This window comes from Polyodon spathula, chromosome 11 (genome assembly GCF_017654505.1).
Source record: "Polyodon spathula isolate WHYD16114869_AA chromosome 11, ASM1765450v1, whole genome shotgun sequence".
Taxonomy (NCBI): Eukaryota; Metazoa; Chordata; class Actinopteri; order Acipenseriformes; family Polyodontidae; genus Polyodon; species Polyodon spathula.
This window is the reverse complement of record NC_054544.1, coordinates 26,949,283-26,973,482: the sequence shown is the minus strand read 5'-3', so window position 1 is coordinate 26,973,482 and position 24,200 is coordinate 26,949,283. Positions and strand designations below refer to the sequence as shown.

Genomic DNA, 24,200 nt, shown 5'->3' with positions numbered 1-24,200 from the left:
TTTTCACAGGGCCTTAGATATAAGTGATTACAGCTAACAAAATGTGTAATTTTGAAAGAAATCTGTTTAATCAAACTTTTTTTTGTGTGTGTGTGTGTGTGCATGCATGTCTGCATGCTTTGTGGGAGTGTGTGTGCGTGTGTGTGCATGTGGGTGTGCATGAATGTGCGTCTGTGCATGTGCGTGGGTGCGTGCATGCATATGTGCATGTTTGTTTGTGCGTGAGTGTGTGCGTGTGGCCTTGTATGTGCATGTGGGTGTTTGTGTATGCAGGTATTTGAAGAATTCTTTTGGCATAACAACCCTTCCCACCAAACAAACCTGTAGTGCCAAGAATTCAGAACTCAAAAATCAAAAGAACTTGTACTGAGGAACAGCAGATTAACATGCTCTGCAAGTATGCTAATATGCTAAAGACCTCTGAAAGAGAAGCCCTGCAGGCGTCCACTTAAGTTCACTAGGCACCTGGCCAGTCTGCTGAAGCACAATAAGCAGAAACAATCCCTACTGATTTTGCCTCCATAACCCGAAACAGCACCTGAGCCAATGCAGCAATCCCTCTGGAATCTCCAGGGAAAACCAACAAATTTGTACAGCCAGGATGCAAATCTGTGCTCCCATGACTGCACACCACACGGTCGTGCCTTTTGCAGGGGAGACACTCGGGGACCCCTGTGCTCCCCTGACTGCATGATTCTCCCTGTGCACCACACAGTCGTGCCTTTAGCAGGGGAGACACTCAGGGATCCCTGTGCTCCCCTGACTGCATGTTTTTAGTGCAAAGCTGTGAAATACTTGCATTTTCCAAACTGAAGCATACAACACTAGGATGGTGTATTTAGGTACACGCAGCAATTACTTTAAACAGACACAACAAAATCATAGCATCTGCCCTCACTGTGCTGTGTGAAAGATGTTTGTTTTTATGAAATAGAGGAAACAGAGAAAGGGATCTGTTTTTGCTAACAAGTATGTGAGTGATTTACTGCGCCTGGACAATGGTCTGTGGGTTTGACAGGGATGAGGCAAAAAATGTTTTCAACTTTCACTCCAATAGGTGAAGCGGACAATAGACAGAGAATTCATTTGTTTGAATGGGAAGCCTGTCCTAATTGGCGGGAATGGGGTGTGGTGAGGGTAACTGATTACCAATTTAGCCTGGCCTTGTGTATAAAAGATCCTTTGAAAAGTTTAGTGGAGGAGGAAGTAGGAAGGAAAAAACATTTGTTAGTTTGTTCTCCAGACACTGATACCAATGACTAAGGTTCTGGTTGTCATTTTTTTTGTTTGTTTAAAACCTGTCACAGGGCTGAAAATCAAACTTAAATCACAACAATATTCTAACAACTCAACTTGCACCAACATCCTAATTCTCATCTCAATTGGATAAGCATGGTTCTCAAGAACAGTGAGTGATCTCAGTCGAACCCTCTTGCTCTACCCTGATCCGAACTAAAGCACTCTTTCTAGTAAACAATATCGTTCTCTTAGAGACAAATTGAGGCCAATAAGTGTTCATCAAAAGAATCACAAAATACGTATTCCTTCGAATTTAAGAAGCACTTTTTAACCATTTTTTTCTTCTCAAAAATAGCCTGTGTCTTAAACTTAAGTCGTGTATTAAAATCACAACAAAAGACATGACCTCCTGAGTACAAACCAAAAGACAAACCAAGCTTCTGAGGAACTCCAAGAATTACAATTTCAGCATTTTTAACAAACAGTACCAGCTTGAACAGATCGGAAATGCTGACCAGACCCCCGTATTTTTCGACATGCCAAGCAATGTTCAATGCTATTTTGTCGTTGCTAGGTTACATGTTGCCTGATGCACTGGAGTGTTGTGTCGTGCTTGCTTTTGCCAGGATGTGTGACGTCGTAAGTGAGTGGTGGTATGTGTACAACAGAGACGCCATCTTAAGTACCAAACAGTACGCAGCACAATAAACAAGCTCTGTGGTTAATCTACAACACGTTTCATGTTTCACTTTTCGTGTCAGTTTTGTACGATACAACAACGTCACTGAGGTTGTATCTTTCTAATATCTTTCTTGACATACTTGGGTGCTGACATCACACTGACCAAGCCAGTTTTCTGACAGTCCCCCAATATCCGGGGGGAGAATGAGAAACCTGTTATTTCATTTTGATACATTTTTGCACATTTACAGTTTAGGAACTTGCTAGGCTCCTAATATGTTTGAAGTAAATCTGAAAAACAGAAACAGCAGCAGAAGATCTGTTTGGGATCTAGTTTGGTACAACACTGATCTTTCACTTGGTACAGTGAGAGGCTATGATGTCCATATATGCCAACAGGCTCTATATGGTCGGGACAGTTCCGATTTCCTAGCAAATATGCCACGTCCCGATGCATAGGAAGAAAGTCCCAATATTTACCCATAGAAAAAAAAAAAATTCTGCAGAGTAGAGTTAGTAAAAACCACATGCTGTGCTCTTCGTGCAGCTGACACATCTGCTGATCACTAACTTATACAAAGGTAAGACTACTTCATTATGTTTATTTTTACTGTCATGATGGTCGTGTCGTGTTGAGTTGGGGGGGGGATACCTCTGTTATATGATAATGAGAGTTTTTTGCGTATGACTCCTTCCATGTGTTTGATGCGTATGACCCCCCAGTACCTCCCGGAGATGAGTGTCCCACTGAATAGTTTCCAACAGTTGCCAAGTATGGATGTCTGTGTAATATAATGGAATTTTTATCGTGTTACAGCATCTTGTGCTCCATCAGACATCATCTTACCTGACCGAGATGTTGTCAATGGCGATCAAGTCCTCCCCTCGTTCCCCCTGTGGAGGGCAGCCCTTCTGAATTTTACAACAGGATATCTGCTGAGATAGGGATTCCATCGGGACAGTGCTGTCAGAGGGGGCTCTCCTGTGTTCACTGTGGTATGGAGACAAGCTGTTCTCTGGTAACATTCCAGACAGTTCCTGAATCAGTGCAGTGTGTGCTCCCCCAGGGATGAGGCCTGTGGTCTCTCCATTCAAATTTAATTTAATCCCAGGCTTGAATGCAGAAGTAGGCCTAAACACAAAAAACATACATATAATAAAATTTACATAAAAAAAAAAATATATATTTCAGTCACCAGTGCAAAGACACAAACTGAACAAAAATAGTAACGGTTTTGTGAGTTTAACGTAAATAATGGTAGCAAGCTAGCAATGCCAATACTTTAACCCTTTGCGGTTCTATGTCGGAGCAGGTCCGACTTTACAATTTTCCCTTTCTAGTCCGATGTCAGACCCTGTCCGACGTCATCAAAAAGACATAAAGCACAGGTATCTAGTTGTTTTTTCTCCGGTTAAAGTCGAGAAAACCATTCAATGGCCAAGTGAGACCGAAAGAAGCCAAATGAAGCCAAAAAAAAAGGACGTATCTGATAGCCCCCTGCACCACAGAGATAACATGGACATAAACAAAGGAGGTAGCTGCTTCCGCATCCAGCACTCAAAGAATATCAAAGACATTTGCAGAGCTTTTTGAAACGTTATAGTAATAAAATAATGACTTGGATCGCATTATTGAGGAGTTTGGTGATAAAACGAGTGATCGGGAGGGGATTTATCAGTATGCACGTCTATAAAGAGGTATGTGAAAAATACAGCGAACGAGGAGTGGGGCTTGGCTGGAGATCCAGTATTGGTGTTGTTTGCCATGCAATGCCTTTTAAATCTGTTTTATTCTAAAAAAAAAATCACTTTAAACAGCGCATGTAAAATAAACAGTGCGTGTGAAAATAAATTGGACCTGACGCGTCTGACAAGCACTGAATAAATGGACCGCTAAGGGTTAATTGTACTCATTTATGTTTGTTTGAATTGATAAAGTAATTGTGAAACATCAGTTTGATTGTATTCATTTGTTTGAATTGATAAGCAATTGTGAAACGTCTGGTTTAATTGTATTCAATATATATCAGTAAGTTCACAAAAAGAGTACCTGACATTATCAAACACAGGATTTATAGCTAGTCAAATTGTGCTGGAGTCCTCCTTAATGCAATGTGTCTATGGAATCTCATTTTTGATGTTTTTGAAGAAACTGTAAACATCATTGCAGCTGTGAAAGGAGCCAATGTCAATGATGAGACTATTAGGGGAATGATTAATTAATTATTTATGGTAGCAAAAATAAATATAGGATTACATGTATTTGTTTCAATTAAATTAGAATAATATGATGACCTAGCCAATGCCTGAGCCTTCCTATATTTAACCAGGTGGCCCTTCCATGCCCTGTAATGAACATGCAGTTTAGATTCCCGTCATTTCCATTCTAGTTTACGACCCTCATCTTTCATCTTACGAGTTGTATCATTAAACCACGGTGAGCTTTTTAAAAGACACTCTGAGTTTTGATTGGCGCTACAGTATCTAAGATACCAGTCAAGGTGGTGGTGTAGGTATTAACCAGCTCATCTACTGAAAATGAGCTTAATGCATCAGAAAGCTTAATAGCAGTTGAATAATTAATTACCAGGGATTTAAATGTATGGTCCACAGTCTTTGTAGATACTGGCATATTCACCTCAAAAAGAATGGCAAGATTATCAGAAATAGTAAGATCTAGGTTTATGAAGTTTTTAACAGCTAAGCCACGAGAAATTACCAGATCTAAAGTATGGCCACGATTATGTATAGGACCTTTTACGTGCAGGATATAATCTAAGGAATCCAGTAGCCTCAAAAATTCAGAGTTCAATTAGAATTATTCATTCATTAAAAAAAAAAAAAAAACTCTATACCAAACACTACCTCTGATCAAAATGGGAATTTGGTTTATTAAATCAAAGATATCTAATAATTGCACCAACAGACTTGTCCCCTGTCCTCCTACAGTGGACTTTTCATTTCTCGGTTACCTCTTTCAATATACGTAAAAGAGGTCTCTGTTCCATGTTCTAATTATAACGCACACCGAATCCTTTAAGCAGCACTGCTGACTCACAAGGGGTTTTAAACTGACAGGATGGTTTACACAAGTATATTCCAATAAAATAAAAACCAACAAGATCAAATACATCTTAAATATCATTACATACACATTTAATTTCCTCCTACTGGTACAAAAGAAAGTAAAGGTGAAAGACAATACCTCTGACCATGGTGGTGTTGACATGCACAAGTCATGACAGTATTCCTCACCACGTGTTTGCCTACTTTTAAGGAAATGCAATGCTATGGAGTTCTGATTTAGGAAAAAAAAAGTTGTCCGTACCAATGCAGATTACTCAATTCATAGTCATTTAGGGGAAGGGATATTTAAATGTCTGTGTCTGCTTACTAAGTAGGAAAAAGAAGACTGGATATCGTGAGGAGAGCTTCATGTGTTGCCATGAAGATAAAACAGCATTTAACAAGAGAAAATAATTCATGTGTTGTTGAGCACATTCTGAATTACTCAACGCATTAGCCAATTGTTTGTCTGGTTACTTTTCCAATACACACACACACGCACACGCACACAAAATTATATAAAATATAATTTCTACTAAGTACATGTTTTACTACTTAGAATGTGTGTGTGGGGGTGTGCATGCGTGCGTGTGTTTGTGGAACATCTCAAAGTTACATTTCATTAACATTACAATCGCATTTTACAATACATGTTTTTATTTTGAATATAACCTACAATATTTTATTTTTTAATACCGGTATATACAAACCTGTTATCTCTACAGGACCTAGTAGCCATCAGTTCCTTTGTTTTGTACAAGAAATATGCACCGGGGAAAATACCAGTAGGAGAGATTTCATCTTGAAGCGACACACACATTTACACACACTAGTTTCATTTGAAATGTTTATTTTATTACAGTTTTTCATTTTTTTAAGGAGTGCCATATTTGGCAAGTTAGAAAATAAACCCTTTTATGTTTAATTGTTCTTTTAAATACGACCTTTCGGGTGTTTAAATATTTGATATGATGTGCTTGAATAAAACTTTTTGTATCCGATAGTTTGTCTTTCATTTTAATATTTATGATGTTTAAAATGTACCGTGATAATAACTGCCGTCGGCATGAGTATAATCGCTGCGGTTCTAAAGTAGTCCATAAATGTACATTTTGTGTGTGTGTGTGTGTTTTGTACGGCCTTTCTACTGGAAATCACGTGAGATTAAATCAGAAGAAGTGCATCTTGACTTCTGAAATCTCATGAGCCACAAGCACGATTCCTGCTGAGGTTTACATGGGGTTTTACAGCTGTTTTTATCGCGAGAAAGCGATTGACCCTGCCCTTAAAGTCACGCTGCCAAAATGACGTCATTTTGCTGTTTCAAGACTGTAGAGTCGATTTTCATGTGCATGTAAACCCAACCACTAGTCAATTACCATACCTGTTTGGGATTTCTTTAAAAATCCATTACTTCTAATTTAGATTTTGTTATTATCTGTTTAAAAACTAATAACACGGGAATAACTCATATCCACTTGCAAAAATATTTAGTAGCATATTTTAAAGTGCTCTAAAACTTAATTATATGATCAGCTTTATAAATAGCTTATTATATACTAACCATTAACAAGCACAGATGATAACAGGATAGTGACCTTGTTGTTAACAGATGATAAACTCAGAAAGTCCTCCTTAAAATAAAGCATGACCTCGATACATAACTATACCTATATCGCCATATCCTGTGTAACATTGGAATAGCACAGCGGAGTGTAGTTATGCAAAGGCAAATAACAGGTGCATGATAAAGTGTTGTGAACTGTAAAGTTACAAACATAAAACCCTTGAATCTCTGTGGGCAATGAGAGACTCTTACCCCAGAAGGAGTGGGGGCAGGGTGGTTTTCTGAAGCACTGGGGGTCTCCAGCAGGGAGATCTGTCCGAGTTTCTCTCTGAAGTTGAATTCTTCACGTCTTCTTTGCAGTCTCGGTCTGTTAACACACAGGAGAGGACAGAGAAGTGAGGGACTGTGTAGGAGGAGGGGAAGAGCTGTCAGGAGGAGGGGAGGGGCTGTGCAGGAGGAGGGGAGGAGCTGTCAGGAAGAGGGGAGAGTTTGTGCAGGAGGGGAGGTGCTGTGCAGGAGGAGGGGAGGAGCTGTCAGGAGGAGGGGAGGGGCTGTGCAGGTGGGGAGGGGCTGTGCAGGAGGAGGGGAGGGGCTGTGCAGGAGGAGGGGAGGTGCTGTGCCGGAGGAGGCTGTGTTCTCAGACTGTCAGACAGGCAGGTTGAGCACTGTATGTGTGTGGTGTTTGATCGGTAGCTCTGATAAGACTGTGCATCATGTCCTCAGTGTACTCCAGAGAGCTGTCTCAAGGTGAGACTCTTGAAGGTCTCCACTTTATTAGAACCTGGATTGGCAATGCACTGAATTAGAGAAACAAATGATGTTGATAATGTGATGCAACATCCCTCAGGAACTAAAAACTTAAATTAAGTAACAAACATTTTGACTAGAATTTTTTTTAAATGTATTCAAACTAAGTTGCCTGAGTTTACTTAAGCATTGTTGAGGATCAAGTCCATCCAACATACTGCAACTCTGCTCCAATAGTAACGACTGCTTTCCATACAATAATGCACCCCTCCACCAAGACAGGATTATGAGGAGCAGGACTGAGGTTTCAGGCATCTTCCATAGCCCCCCCCAATCTTGAATGACGCATTCCCAATCCTCTGCCTACCTCTCTGAAATGTTAATGACTGGTTAACAACCCTGAAGACACCTTCCAGCACAGTCTGTGAGCAGGTCAAATGTAGCCCCACCTGATATCTGGTACAGGTCTCAGTGTGCCCATAATGACCATACACCAATACCCAGAAGTATAGAAATAAAAACCTATGTTTACTATATATTTTTTCTTAACTTAGTATCATAGGCATAAATAGCTATTTTTGCAAAAATAGGCATTTGAAAGAAACGGCAAATAAAAAAGGTAAAACTCAGTGTTAAATAAAAAAATGTTACTATGATTGATCATTTAACAGTAACGGAATAGAATACTTAAGTAAGAATGCTTAAGTTGATTAAAAGGTTTTCTTACTTTTACTTGTAGATAAAGCCTGCACTTCTCTCTTTCTGGGTTGTGAAATGGTCAATGACCATACTAGCAAGGGCTCAATTCCAGAGCCGTCACAATTCCTTTTTCAATGGATAGAATTGCCAGGTTTTTAAGACATTCTTCTGCCATTGTGTTTCTTGTATAGCTCTTTACCCATTGAGACAGGCGAAATTTCTTTCCACACTGGCAGACGTTGCTCCGATTGTTGCTATTAGAACACATCAAGCTTGTACAGCTGGTGAATAGCTTTGTCAAGACCACTGCCCTTGAAGTACCGCAGCAAATATGAAATTTTGCCACTGTCACCTTGCAACTCAGTGTCTGAATAGAAAACTTACAGCTCTGTTTTCAAACGTTCCATATCCAAAAATCAGCCATATCCCTCAGTTAAGCAGTTAGATGCTTAATCTGGGAATACGTTTTTTATTGCTGCCAATTTCTCACGATTCCACAGCTCAAGGTACAGCTTATCCAGGCTTGCATATCAATGAAGAATCTGGATTATTAAATTGTCTAAAATGGAAAAATACAGTGTGTGGTATATTGCTGCTTACGTCTCGGAACTCATCCTACCATCAGCAACTGTCTCCTGGGTGTTTCAGCTTGGTCTTCTGTCAAGTTGGCTGCTTTTTTGTACAATGTATTAAATGCTTCTTCAGCCCCTTTCACCTCTGTAGAACAAAGTAGATTTTTTATTGTTTTTGCAGTACACAACACCCATAGTCTTTTGCTGAACGATATTAAATACCGTATCTGTATCAGAAAAAAATCTGGTTGAACGTGAAGAGCAGGACTGTGAATTGAAAATCTTCGAGAGTTCAAATGATCTCGCATGCACCTCTGATTGAATCATCATCCATGCCCTCCGAGTTGACAATGCGTGAGAAAGTCTCAACTAGCTTGTCATGATTATTGGCAATCGTGTTGACGATCCTTGAACTGAAGTTCCAGCAAGTTGAGGCATTTTTTGGCAGCTGAGGACAACCAGTTTCTTCCAACAAAGCTACCCTTCGGGTGGATTTGGAAAAAAAACTATGTGAATCCTCCTAATGTTGTAAAGAATACCCTTGCATTTGCTCCTTGGCTTAACACAAGGTTTAGACGATGTGTGTAGCAGTGTATAACGACAGCACTTGGAGCCACTTCTTGTACTTTGGCTTGTAGCCCATTTAATTCAGAAGCCATCTCTGCAGCTCCGTCATACATTTGTGGAACCAGTTTCTCTTCAGAATTATACACCCCGTTCACACTTGTGGTTTAGGCCAGCCCAGGGCTGCCTTATCTCATGTATGAACGCTCGAAAAATGAAAAGGCGGCCCTGGGCCGGGTGAAATTTAGACCAGCTTTTTGATGCGGCCTAAAGTACCAATGCTGCCGCGTCAGTGCGGTGACGGAGCTCAAACCACTCCCTTACTAGGTCGAGGCATAGTCGATCAAACAATGTTGGTTTTAAGGGGTAGCAGCTGGGATGATGCAGAAATTAACCCTTAGCGGTCTATTTATTCAGCGCTTGTCAGGAGTGTCAGGTCCAATTTATTTTCACACTCTCTGTTTTAAATTTTTTGTTCCAGAGTAAAGCAGGTTTAAAAGGTATTGAATCGCAAAAGGACAGTCCTGCATCTCCAGCCAAGCCCCACCCCTTGTTCGCTGTATTTTTTACATACCTCTTTATAGACGTAGATACTCTTTTTATCATCAAACTCCTCAATAATGCGATCCAAGTCATTATTTTATTACTATAACATCTCAAAAAGCTCTGCAAATGTCCTTGATATTCTTTGAGCGCTGGATGCAGAAGCAGCTATCTCCTTTATGTCCATGTTATCTCTGTGGTATCTCTGTGGTGAAAACTTTTTTCCGAGAACAAGAAGTATTTCTTCATCATAGAGCATTCATTAAAATGATAAAACTTGCACTCTCTTGCCCTCTCTGTCTCTATAAATATATGTGTGTGTGTGTGTGTGTGTGTGTGTGTGTGTGTGTGTGTATACACACATACACACACACACACACACACACACACACACACACACATTTCAGATTGTAGCTAAGATTGTAAATCTCAATATTGATAAATATTGCATTGAACGTTGCATATTCAGTCACTGTTAATATAATAATCTGTATTGTGATTAATGTAATGTACACGTCCTTGTTTGCTGCCTTTACGCATGATCCAACACGATCGCTTCTTTCCACAGTAACTGACTGAACTGTCAACATACGCCTTTATTGTATCTTATGCAATAAGTACAGTACCAACAGTGATGCAAAAAATAAGATTGCCATATTTACATCTGCAAATTTCCCAGCTCAATCTTTTATGTTGACTTCCACGAATGCAGTGTTTACTTCACTGATTACATTCCCGACAAGCACTTCGCCTCAATTTAGGCTTCCTTTTCAGCCACATATGTGAACACACTTAGGCCCCCTAAAACCTCAACTGTGAACGGAAATTCTGAGGCGGACCAGAGACGGCCCAAGGCCGACTCAGTAAATGTGGATGGAGTGTTACTCTGTCATTGTTGTGCTAACAAGGCTGAAAACTGACTGCGCATCTTGCCCACTAGCTATGTCAAAAAAAAAAACAGAAAACGCTTGTGTATATTTCCTGATTCTTCCAATTACCGCACAATTACAGCATAGAAAACTGAGAAAGACAGGCAATGTCAGTTAATTCATCTACCTGCCATGCAAAAAAGCGGCAGTATTCACTTCCTTTTTATCTCTTAAAGCACGGATAATAAGATACAAGAAATCAAATTATTCTGAATTGTTTTTGGTATTCCTGTAAATACACTAGACTGCTCAATATGAGTGGCAAGCAATTCATCATAGCGAGCTATTACCTCTGTGAGCTCCCGGTAGTTCCCCTTGTTTAAAGAATCTGCCATCTCGTCGTGCCCTCTGAACGATAATTCCTGGCTTCCCAAGAAAGATGTTGCATCTATTAGACATTTTAAAACAGCTGTGTTCCTTGTCACGGTTTCTTTGTGTTCCGCTACTTGAATTCATGCACCTTCATCAATAACATGCTCAGCAAATTTGTTCAGTTTCACTTTGGCACTGACATGTTCTTTTGCTATGGAATGTAATTTTACTGCTCAATCCAAAGTTTTTATATCATTATATCAGTATTTTGTCCAAATACTAGAAGAAATCGAGAAAAGTAAACAAGGCCAATACAGGTGGTTTGTAATAGTGCTGCCTGTCAGCCAGTCCACTCTATCATATCAGTGACAATGAAATGATCTAATAGTACGTCTCTTAACCGTATTGTCTTCTACATTTATTTTGATTTCAGGGTGTGGTCTACCCTTGGATTTTATACAAACTCTCTTTAAATTCCAAAATACCAAAAAGAGACTTTAGAAACCAATCTACTACATTCACGACTTTAGCCATTTACACTGTGGCACTAGTGCCACAGAATTCACTATAATCTGAACATATGAAAATTAAATCGTATTTCCTACCTTCTTCCAAAATTAAATTGAATAATATTCGCCTCACATACAGAATTTTATTACATTACATTGCTTAATACGAGCAAAGATGTCTACTATCAACTTTGATTATAAACTCTTCACTAACTTCAAAAGCGCATGTGTAATAGAACATTGGGTGAGGTAATAATTAATTGAAATGAGCAAGGTTGGAAGGATGGCGTCTCCCTTGAAAATGTTTTGCAATTCATCCAGTGATTTTCATCACGTGATTTTTTGTAGTTTGTACTGAAGTCTATTGCAGAGAGGGAAAACCAATGGAGCCAGTGTCTCCGGCTATCTGAATAGTGTTAAAACACAGTTTCTTTTGTGTGTGTCTCGCTCTGTATATTATAAATAGCTACCTTATAAAATTTAAGATATTTTAAAAAATACACTTGATTGTGTGGTTTAGTTATATATTATATATGAACAGAACACAATTATAAAACAAATTATACCCTTATGGAACAAACATTTTAATATATGGTAGAAAATGTTTCATATATAGAATTTGGCCCCTATTTTGTATATATTTATAAATATATAATTTAGTATGTAATCCATATATTTATTTTATATGAATTACAGACTAATGAAAATATATGGTGCACCCTATATTTTCAACATATAAAATAAATATATGAATTACAGACTAAAAAATATTTTAAATATATCCCATATATTTTAAATATAGAAAAAAGGGGCCAATTTCTATATGTGATAAATATAAGGATCATACTTTTTTTACATATAAAAAATGTATGTTTTTTTCCATAAGGGTATGTAATATAATTTATATAAAAGTGAATTTTAATTTCAGATTTTTTGGGGAGGCACTGCCTCCCTTGTCTCCCCTGAGGAGCCTCCCCTGATGTGCACACTGGAGGGTAACAGCAGCCTGCAGCACAGTATGTGCACACTGGAGGGCAACACTCATAAAGACAGAATCACTCATAAACAGAGAATCACCCTGTGAGAGAGCCGGGTCGCTGGTTCCTGGGCAAGTGTGTGTGTGCCTGTGAAAAATCAGCTGAGACACGCAGCTGGAGACACGTTGCTAAGCAACCAGCTGAGCAGGAGGCTCCCCCTGAGCTAAGATGATTTGGAGGTCTGGATTTGCTGGGGGGCGTGCCTGGGGATGCTGTGCAGTGCTCAAAAAGCAGCTGCTCTACAGCTTGGGGCTGCTGCAATGCCATTGCTGTACAAACGGGTGCTGAGTGAGTTTGTTTACATCGAGGAGGGAAGTGTCTGCTCAGCGTGAACTACTACCACGGAGCCTTATAACTGCAAGACAGAACACAGAATCACCCATAAACAGAGAATCACTCATAAACACATAATCACCCTTAAACAGAGAATCACTCATAACACAGAATCACTCATAACACAGAATCACTCATAAATACAATAATTCATTACACATAATCACTCATAAAGACAGGATCACTCATAACACTCATAACACAGAAACACTCATAGACAGAAACACTCATAAACACAGAATCACCCTTAAGCAGAGAATCACTCATAAACAGAATCCCTCATAAACAGAATCACTCATAAATACAATCACTCATGAATACAGAATCACTCTAAACAGAGAATCACTCATAAATCAGAGCTGTCCAACATTTTGGCTGAGAGCAGTGCCTGTTACCAGGGAGATCTGAAAGAGCTGTCTCGGTACCAGGGAGATGTTAAAGAGCCACAGGAAAACAAAACCTGTATCATTTTAGTTTACTAAAAGGCTGATGAGACTGTAACCACTCCACTCAGACCCCCTCAGTAGTTTCTTGCTCATTAAACATGTTTGAAACACAAACATGGATTTCAACACTGGATTTCAACTCCACTTGCTTTCTACCCAAGACTACAGATTCAAAGTGGGTTCTTCAAAGTGCCAGTAGTGGAGGTCAGTGAGACATACTGTATGGGGCTTGAAAGCCAGCTGTTGGACAGTCCTGATTGGATGATATCAAGTCAGAACTGGAATGTATTAATGGCGGCTCTCACTGTCAGCGGGCTCTGTTGCTGGTCCAGTCTTGTTGCTCCTGCGTCTCCTGACTGAACGGTAGAATCGTGAGTCCCGGCGCATTGGAATGTTCCTCCTGACATGCTCCGCCCCAGTCATGTGATCAGAGTGGTCCAGGTCCTCCTCAGAATACTCACTCATTTTCATTGTTTCCATGGCAGCGTGTTGTTTACAATTTGGAGCTCAGAGGAAACTGTCCTGCTTCAGCTCGGCCTCTTAAACAATAAGAACAACACGTTCAGAACAACACAAACCACTAGGGCACTGTCTGACCAGAACTGCACCACCAGGACTTACACACAGTGCATACACTGTGGACTGATGGACAGATGGGACCCTCCATTTTTATATATATATATATTATGCCCAGATTCTGATACTCTCATGAACTATTTCATTACAGTTGGATTATCTAAATTCATGGTGAATTGTTAGTGTACAAACAGACAGTCTCCATATGCACAAGTTATGATACACTCAATAATGTGTGCTAAAGAAGGTCCTTCATCAAAATAGTACAATGCATTACAATATATTATAGCTATACATGAACACCTCTTTTCCCGTTGGTGTTAACATCTGTCTGAATAAATCATTCTAATTTATTTAACAATATACATAGCTTAGAGCAACATATTTGTGTATATGTTTCATAGATGTATGCCTTGTTATTAGTGGCTTCAAAAATAATTTTTCATTATTGGTTTACTGATCCCTTCAAGTTTTATGAAGTTTGCAATTGTTCCAAGAGGAATTTCTCAAAGACTGTTTTTTTTTTTGACTCCATAAGTTCATAAGCTGCTCTTCAGTTCTGGTTGCCTTCCAAAGACATGTTTAACCCTTTGTTGTAGTAAGCAGCAGAACCATCTGTTGCTCAACTATGTATTGTCATCAATTGGAATAAGAACTAGAGCCAAAGTAGCAGATCACTAGATGGTGCTGATTTATTACTATAAACTTAACTGCACTGACTGTATATAACAGATTGACTTTATAAACTCATTATTTAACTACTTTACAACCATGTATATATTTTATGCCGACTCGATCGGTTTTAGAGGTTTTAGAGGTTTCTAGCTACTTTTGTAATGTAGTAAATCAGAAATAATTAGCTAATACTGTAGTTTTGCAGTAATTAAGAAATTATTTTGTAGGAGCCAGTTTGAGACGCGTTTACTCACTCAGCATGCTAAACAGCCAAAATATATATTTTTAACCTAGGTTGGAATAATTAAACCAAAGTTGGTGTTATATATTAAAAAAAATCTTTCTATATGTATTCTTTATATACTTGCATGCTGTGTTCAGGAACTCCCTTGTACCAAAAAAGAATAAAATGAGTTCACATGTGCACCACACATATTTTGGAGATGTAGACTAGGGGATGATGGCCAGTTACCAGGTGTTTTGAAAATGTTATTCACTTGAAGGACAGGAGCTGATAAGGCAGATTAATGTTTAAGATTTAATTAAGACTTTTTTCACAAAAACCAAGGTAAAACCCCAGTCAAGTATTACAAGCTGATGTGATCCATGCTCTGAAGATCTCTGACCAAGCTGATTGCTGTTTGGGTCGTATAGAGAAATATTTGCCTTTGAAGACAGTTCCAGTCCTTACACTATGTTCTACACTTCTCTATATATTTTGGAAGGTAAGAACTATTTTGAATGTATGTCTCTTTTATTGATGCATTGCTATAATATATATGATTTATATTTTAGCTGTGGAGAATGATATATTCGTCGCGCTAGTATTTAGTGGTGGGTGTTTTTAGCTTCATGCAAGCATAGCTTAAGGGCAAAACATGTTATAACCATAAACATTTTTAATTATATTATACCTGTTAAAGCACTGAACCTCTCAGATTGCCTGTCAGTAGAGATTTGACCTAGTCTGTAACTACTCAATCCATTTTTAAGCATTTAATAAACTGAAGGAGTACTGATACTACTCTGATTCATTCAAACTTCAAATCGAATGAGTCTGTGCAATTTTCTTGATTGTCTAAAAGTCATCTGGATATGTTACAAGCCCAGTGCACGAACAATCCACCTACAGTAGTCCGAAACATCTCTTTGTCCTCCTAAATGTCTCCCCTGAGTTTAAGAGTGTAACACGGCAATATAGTAACACGGCAGGGAGGAGGTTAATATCCTCCCTGCCAAAAACATGTGAGAATGCACATTTGTTGTTAGGTGTTAATTGTTTAATTACACACAAAATTTTTTTTTTTTTTTTGTTCCTGGGTAATAAGTGTTATTTCCTAATTGCTTATGCCTCAAAAGTATAGAACATGGCTATTATTCCCCACAAACTTTGCTTTTGTGACCAGGACAGTGATATTTCAAAATATCACTATTTCCAGTGGGAAAATGGGCAAATGTGTGTCTTTTCGTTCACATAAAGTCAGAAAAAACAACATATGAATCCAAATTAACATGTATTTATATTAAAGTAACACAAAAATGACTACAAAAGATTTAGAAGTGAGTAGTTTTTCGAGATTTACGATTATACTGTAAATACAGTATATCCCCTGCACCTGGTGTTTATTGTAAATTAGAGCCAGGTGCAGGGTATTTAAGGGAAGCAGCCAGTGTGCTGAGGGCTGCTGTGTGAAGAGCCTGGTTGATGGTGCTTTCAACTGTAAGGAAAAAGGTAGTGTGTAAAAGCCTTTTTGCGTGTTATGGCAGGTAAACAGCTTAGCTGTTCTGTTGTATAGTTTAGGCTCTTGCTTGTGTGTAGTTAGTGCTCTAGTAAGAGCTAGGTGATTGTTTTGTGTTCTGTTAATTTTGTTTTTGTGTATTAAAAATAGCATGCACAAACTTCAATTTGTGTCCTGGGTCCTGTCTGAAAGGGGTAACGAACCGTGTGTGGAGTGCAAGCTTGGTTACTATACCTATATCTATATCTATATCTATCTCTCTCTCTCTCTCTCTCTCTCTCTCTCTCTCTCTCTCTCTCTCTCTCTCTCTCTCTCTCTCTCTCTCTCTCTCTCTCTCTCTCTCTCTCTATATATATATATATATATATATATATATATATATATATATATATATATATATAGTACCAGTCAAAAGTTTGAGTACACTTGCTGGAAACCAAGTTTTTTTCATAATTGATGTTATGTCAAAAATGTTTTACGTCATGTGTTTCTTTAAATATTTGAAAATGAAAACACATGTTACAATATACAAAACATAAGGAGTATCAAAGCAATGTTCAAGAAAATTGAAAATTGTCTCTAGATCTTGGATTCCTCAAAATAGCCACCCTTTGCCTCAATAACAGCCTCACAAACACGAGGCATTCGGTTAACAAGTTTAAGCAGGAAATCACCCGACATGTTTTCACAGCTCTTCTGCAGCAATTCCCAGAGATGTAGGGCACTTGTGGGTAGCTTTGCTTTGACTCCTCTGTCCAGTTCATCCCATACAAGTTCTATGGGATTGAGGTCTGGAGACTGGGGAGGCCAGGTCATTAGATTGAGTTGCCTTTCACTTTCTTTCTTCACCAGATAGTTCTTGTACAAGTTTGAGGTGTGTTTCAGGCCATTATCTTGCTGAAGAATGAAGGACTGCCCAACTAGCCATAATCCTGATGGAATGGCATGCCTCTGAAGTATGCTATGATAGCCATGCTTGACATGGACTTGGTAAAAAAGATCACCAACTCTGTCACCAGCAAAGCAACCCCCGACCATGACACAGCCTCCTCCATGCTTGACAGTGGGAACCATACATGCAGAACTCATGCGCTCACCCAATCCGCATCTTACAAATACTTGGCGGTTGGACCCAGATATTTCAAATTTTGATTCATCTGTCCATAAGACCGACTTCCACTCCTCAAACGTCCAGTTTCTGTGTTTTTTGGCCCAGGCAAGTCTCTTCCACTTATTCTGCACTCTTAACAAAGGTTTCTTTGCAGCAATTCTTCTAGTTAGGCCAGATTCACGCAATCTCCTCTGAACAGTTGATGTTGAAACATCTGTACTTCTAGTAGCATTTTGCTGAGCTTGTATTTCAGGGGCAGTTAATCCTCGGTTTCACAGACTTGTGACTCAGACTTGTTCTCTGATTCTGAGGTCACCCTTGGCCTGCCTGACCTTGTTCGGTCCTCATGAGTGCCAGTTTCTTCAAATCATTTCATGGTCTTGGCCACAGCAGTTACAGACACTTGCAAAGTTCTTGCGATTTATCTTAAAGATTGACCTTCATTTTTTAAAGTAATTTTCTTTGCTTAACTGAGCATATATTTTGCCATTTTCTGCTCCCTTATATTTAGGAATGACAAACTTGTGCTTATGCTACCTATATTTATAGTAATCATGGACCCTCACCTGTTAACAATAATTGGTGACAAAAGGTTAATTAGGTAACATGCTAGTTAACTCAGAGAACATCTAACAAAAACACTTTTATACTTAGGCCAGTGTTCTAACACCGTGTTATACACATTTCAGACCTTTAACTGACTTGGGCATCAGACTGAAATCCCCTTGCTTTGGTTGGCCATTTCAATAGAATTGACAAGATTTACATTATCATTTAAAAATTAAATTTTTGAATGCAATTAACTTATGATTATCAGCTTACATAAGTACACATATCATATAATGAAATATTAGGTGTTTATAGACAAGTTTATACAGTTAAAAGCATAGATAATCATGAAAAACCTGGTTTCAAGCAGGTGTACTCAAACTTTTGACTGGTACTATATATATATATATATATATATATATATATATATATATATATATATATATATATATATCTATATGAGTATGTTCAAATCTGACACAGTCCCACTGATTCAGTAAGATGGAATGGTCTACAGTATCAAAGGCAGCACTTAAATCGAGAAGAATTAAAACTGATGGAATCCCAAGTCAGAGCTTATCAGCAGATCATTCACAACTCTAACAAGGACCATCTCTGTGCTATGTGCAGCACAAAAACCAGATTGAAACTTCTCAAATATACCATTAAGAGTTTGTAATTAAATGTTTGTAATTGAATTGTAAAAACTCGCTCTACAATATTTTAATTATTATTTTGTCTTCTACAAAATGTTGTCACAGACTTATGAAAACACATACATAGGTAGAGACCTATAGGCACATTACCAGACTGATGTCCAAAAGTTGAAGAAGTTCACAGTTTGGCCACAAGACTAGAGCTTGTGAAAAAATTGGACAATTTTCAAAAAGTTTTTGTTCACAGAAACGGCTGAAGATGGAGATCTAACAATGTCAGCATATAGCACACGAATGGCCTATAAAAAAAATTTAAAAATTGTTGAAACTAAATCATTTGAACGGTTGGTTTGTCTGCCGCTTTGGATTTGCATAAAATATTCAAAGATTTTCTTGTCTGAAACAGCAATGTTGATCGGCACCAAAATTGTCACATTTGCTCATGACAAGGTCCTTTCTAAGTTTTGAAAATCCCTGCTTTTTCGTTTAAAAACATGGATGCAGCAAGCAAAATAACAATTTCACGAGTGCTATATTTACATATATTAAAGTACTAATCCATACTGCATTACACTAGAGACATGAAACTGAGTATGATAGTAGAGGGTAATGTGAAGTACTGCTGATTTCAAAATGGCGTGTTTTGGTCACATGGTTTGGCGGCCATATTGATCATTGAAAAATGACTTTTATGACCCATAACAAGAAGAGTGTTGCACGTATGCACTTCAACGTTGGCACAGTTGTGCGGCCTATAATAAAGTAATAACCACTAAAATCAAAAGCAGATTGATCACATGGTTAGGCAGCCATATTGAAATTAACTTTTACATTTTATCTCCTAGGGCGTGTCGATAGGGTCATAGTTATAATGGAACACGTATAGGAAGTAATTTGTGCTCTATGAAAAAATGTCATCACCCGTGACCTTTGACCTCTCCCAAAGGTCAAACTAAAAACGGTCTCCTTGCACCTCAGGGATCACAGATAGAGTCATGGTTCATATGGAACACATATAGGAAGACATGTGCTCTATAAAAAAATATCATTACACATGACCTTTGACCTCTGCTAAGGATCGAAAATGAACATTTCCAGTAGAAAAAGACCTTAAGGAGTGCAGATATGGCAATCATTTATATTGCACACATATAGGAAGTCATACGTGCTCTATAAATAAAAGTCATCACTCATAACCTTTGACCTTTGCTAAGGTTCAAACCCACAAATTGGCCTATAGCTCCTCAGCTCTGTCTAACACAGATCAGTGCACTAAACTTCAGCGTAAGATTATGCTCTGTACCCGATACAACTTAAGTAGCGAATTAACTAATTGTAGAAAATGTAGCAAGCTGTTTTAATGATTATTTGTGATGATTGAACCATGTTTTCTTTGTAAGCCTTTATAGTTGCTAGCAACTCAAGTTATTATTATTATTATTATTATTATTATTATTATTATTATTATTATTATTATTATTATTATAATAATAATAATAATAATAATAATAATAATAGAAGGAGAAGGAGAACCCCCACCCCTTATTGTAGGAAACCTCTGGTGGTCCTGGCCGAGAGAAGGCCCCCACTCCAAGCATGCTAGCAATACTTTGTTGTAATATCAAGGAGAGAAGAGCTAATGTAAGATTTCATTGCGGATTGGTTGATTTTAACTTTGGCTGCTGGTGTTGCTGCACCTAAACGGAATGAATTGGAGAATACCAAATAAAATTGCACCTGCCAACAGATATCAAAAAAATGATGGAGAAGAGAGTATAGGCATAACCTTGAAGGCATCACAACTGTCTGCTTTAGCTAACCAAGAACCCCATCCTGATATTTTGATGGAATGAAGAGCATCAGATATAGTGATGTAATGAAGAGAAAACTGATCTGAGGGAATGAGAGAATTAATGCTGCTGATAGAGGAGCAACGAGGGGCAGAGAGGACGATGATGAAAGCTTCTTACCTGACATTTCCCTTTAGCTACTCCAATAGGATTAATACGGAATTGAGGGAAGGGAGGGACTGAAAACGTACCCTCCATGAATCCCTTTGAGATCTCGGAATTGACGTGAAAATCACCAACTTCTGGTTATTTTATAGCAGATTTGAGGTAACGAGTAATAGAAAAAGAAGGGATTGATTTTAAATCAGTAGAAAAGCCATTAGTGAAGCCAGAAATTAGACAATTAACGAACAAAAAAAAAATGATCAGGTTGATACTGAAGAGCATCTGATAGAGCCGGGATGTTGATGGGGGTAGAGGCGATTATTAATGATGAATGTCATTTAGATTAAAGAAGACAGATGGAACGTGAATGAGCATTGCCACAGAAACTGCACATACATACATAAAAAAAAGAAATGCATCCTTTGGAAATGCAGAATGAGAAATTGAAATTATTGCATAGTTGTCTGCTACCAGAATAATGGGTCTTCCATTGCTTGTTGAAAAAGCTGGCGGAGCTGAAGAATGGATAGGAGGAACTGCTGGCACATAATTTCTTAAAAAGGGAGTGTTGTCAAGAGCAGGAGAAGAATAATTTTTGGCTGATGAAGAGACTGTAGAGGAGGCTGTTTTTGGGCAAAAAGAGGTAGAATGGGCAGTGCAAGCACAAACTCTGCAAGCCTTAGCACGGAGACCATTGAAGAATGTATTAAAGGATCACAATCGGGTTGAGCCCAGTCAATCAGTGTATTGTCCAATGCTAACCGAGAAGCTGATTTGGCTGAAAAAGCTTTATGATGCTGCTATCTAGCACACAAAGAGGATTGTTTGCTTTGCTTAGGCACGGGCTGTATGAGATGGGCTAGGTGTGGTGAAAGCACGGCTATTGGGAGGTGTAGTTTTGCTGATATTACTTACGAGCAAACTAATGATTTGATCGGGTACAGGTTGAAATAATTTAGGTCAGCGGGAAATAGGTCGGTAGGAAAGAAGGGGAGGGGGAGTTTCTGTATTTAACAGGAAGAAGAAAGCAACTAGAGAGAGGAATGGACGGTAGCGGTGTGGATCTGTATTGGAACGAAGCACAGCAGTAACAACAGGGCCTGGAGCAGCGTGGATCTGAGTCTGGAATGAAGAACGGTGGTAGCTGCAGAGTAATGTGAACAAGGTGAGCTTAACAGAAATACAGGGAAGTTAATACTTTTTTGTTTTGTTTATCAGGCTGTTTTCTGACCACCCCTGTTTTTAATTATTTGTGCAGTTTTTATTCCCTAGTGCTCTCCCTTGGTTTGGTGCACTTTGTATTTGCCTTTTATTTAGTTTTATCTCGTTTGACTATAAGGAGCTCCTGCATTTTAATTAGAAGCCAATAGGATTTTAGTACTGTTTTTAGCAAGGATTTTATCGATATTTTAACGTGTCCTTTTTATCTATATTACTGTAGCAAATAGTTAAGCTCTGTGTTTTAAAGGGAAAGGAATGGTAGGCAAGTTTTAATTGTGTTTTTAAAGTGCCATGAACACTTTTACTCTTGCCTCCATAGAAATAAATAGAGAGGGACGCAGGACCAGTCCAGGCTGCTGGAAAACCAGTTTGACATGAATCCCCTCTATGGTCCTGGAAGACCGGTTACCTCGGTGCTGCAGCAAGTGGGCGTGGCCTAAACATTATTGTTATTTTTTTTTTTTTTAGACTTTCCTTTTTATTTATTTTTTATACTTTGCGCCCTAGCAAAGTAGTAGGTGTATTTGTTTGATTTGCTACTTTTCCACCCTAGTCATAATGTGGGTACTGGTCCTTTGGTTTTAAACATTTGTTTTATATTTTATAAAAATAAAATGATTTAAAACTGTTAACGCTTGTGCTGTCTGTCCCTGGGTGTGCTGGTCTCTGATCTTGCATCCTGTTGTCTCAAAATTTAACGAACCTGTGTAAAGTAGAAATTGGTAAACACAATAGTTATACTGGGTCCTGTTGCCCACAACCACCGAGTGGCTTAGTTGGCTACAATTGTTGGGTGTGAACCGTGACACCCTTATCTTTTTTTTTTTTTTTTTTTGCTTACTAACAAGTATGTTAACAAGTTGTGTTGACGTACTGGTTAATATGTAGTTTCCTATTTATGAACTAATAAATAATGGGCCAGATAAAACTATTAAACATTAGATGCTTACTTAGGGAACTTTGATTCTTAATTCTGATATCTTAACATTCACATAATCAAACTAAAAGCATGACCAAGATTAGAAAATGAAAACCACAGCAACAAGTCCCTTAATTGCACTGTGCAACACCCCTCGGACCCCAATGCTGAATCTTTAGGACGGGCCAGTCTATCGCACAAACCTACCAACTTCCCAGTGCAGAACTGAACTGCAGTCATGCAGCCCAGCAGCAGAGAGCCAGACAGGCTGTCATTACTCTACTGTTGTTAGCAACACAAGGTTTGTTTGAGACAGACCCACACCCAGGGTTCTAAGTGCAGTATCTAGTTTCATGCATATTGAAATGCACTCTGCTGTGAAATGTTTGCATACAGAGATTATAGAATGTGTTTTAGTCATGCTAGACTGTGTTTTCATGAAATAACAATGATTTATAGTGTGGATTATATTCTTTACACATACGCATTTTAAAAAAACTCCTATTTTTTGAAAAGGTGAAAAAGTTACAAAACTGAGAAACAGCACATGAGTTTTGAAGAAATATTCAATTATAACACCAGTTATAAGTTTTCTAGTTCTGTAAAATGAACAAGTGTTTTTCTTCTTTAAAATAAATTCATTAAAGACCAATGGAAACACTTTGAAAATATGGCCTTAAGCCTTTCAAACACTCAATTATAAATTCGGAGATCAAACAAAGCATATTTGTACATCTATTTGACTCAGCTCCTTAGACTCCTTATATTTAACACATTGATCCCAGCCTCACCCCCAGGTATTGGATTGCTGGAATACAGGCCCACAAAGAGGGCCAACAATGTATATATACTGTATAAGAGACACTCATTTCATAGATGTTGTTTCATATTGTATCTTATAAAACTTAACTTACCTCTATATTTCATTCTTCACACTGTCTGACAGATGTAGGAGATGATAATTCCTGCCCCACAGTCACACTCTCACTCACTCAACTGAGCAGACAGGCTGTGCTAAGCTTGCCCTTATCTCTTATCAACTATCCAAAGGTTATTGTTTGCTGCCAGATCAGGTAAAATGAAGTTGTTCCTTCAGAACACAACCTTGTGGAATGTGTACTTCAAAGCCTACCCCAGCCAGAGAGGAGCCGTGAGTTCCAAAAGACATTCACCCTGTAGAATAGGGTTTGTCACAGGACAACAGAGGAACTAAATGGATCCTTAAATTTCAATGACCATAGTTTTATAGCAAAGCATTGCATTGAGAAATGTCCCTGCCCCCTGCCTTCCTGTCGCAGTACACTCTATCTTGGCCATTATTTATACTGACATGCCTGAAACTTCCCTGTAAACATCAAGATGGATTTCTCAACTGACTCAAACCAGTGTAACCCTTTGTATGCTGGATGTGGGCGTAGCTGCTTAGAAACTTTCTTGTAGTGAAGAGATTGATCTAAGTTGCAGTTCTGCAGTACTTCAGTATTGGTCACATGTTTTATAGGTTTTAGGGTTTAGATTTTCAGTTTGTTTTTATTCTTATTTATAATAACACTAA

The 24,200-nt window shown here is 38.4% G+C and overlaps 1 protein-coding gene across 2 annotated transcripts in view; it reads right to left on the bottom strand.

Annotated features, from left to right (window-relative positions):
* ngef (neuronal guanine nucleotide exchange factor) overlaps positions 1–23,917 on the bottom strand; it is a 45,063-nt gene extending 21,146 nt beyond the window's left edge. Inside the window, exons 1-4 of one of the 2 annotated variants that reach the window (XM_041264722.1) lie at positions 23,560–23,917; positions 13,550–13,783; positions 6,806–6,920; positions 2,768–3,052 (exon numbers count right to left, since the gene is read on the bottom strand). In XM_041264722.1, coding sequence (XP_041120656.1) covers positions 2,768–3,052; positions 6,806–6,920; positions 13,550–13,724 — 575 coding nt within the window. In that variant the 5' untranslated portion in view covers positions 13,725–13,783; positions 23,560–23,917. The remainder of the gene's footprint in view (positions 1–2,767; positions 3,053–6,805; positions 6,921–13,549; positions 13,784–23,559) is intronic. The other variant, XM_041264723.1, reaches the window with a different exon arrangement.
* Positions 23,918–24,200: the final 283 nt, after the last annotated feature.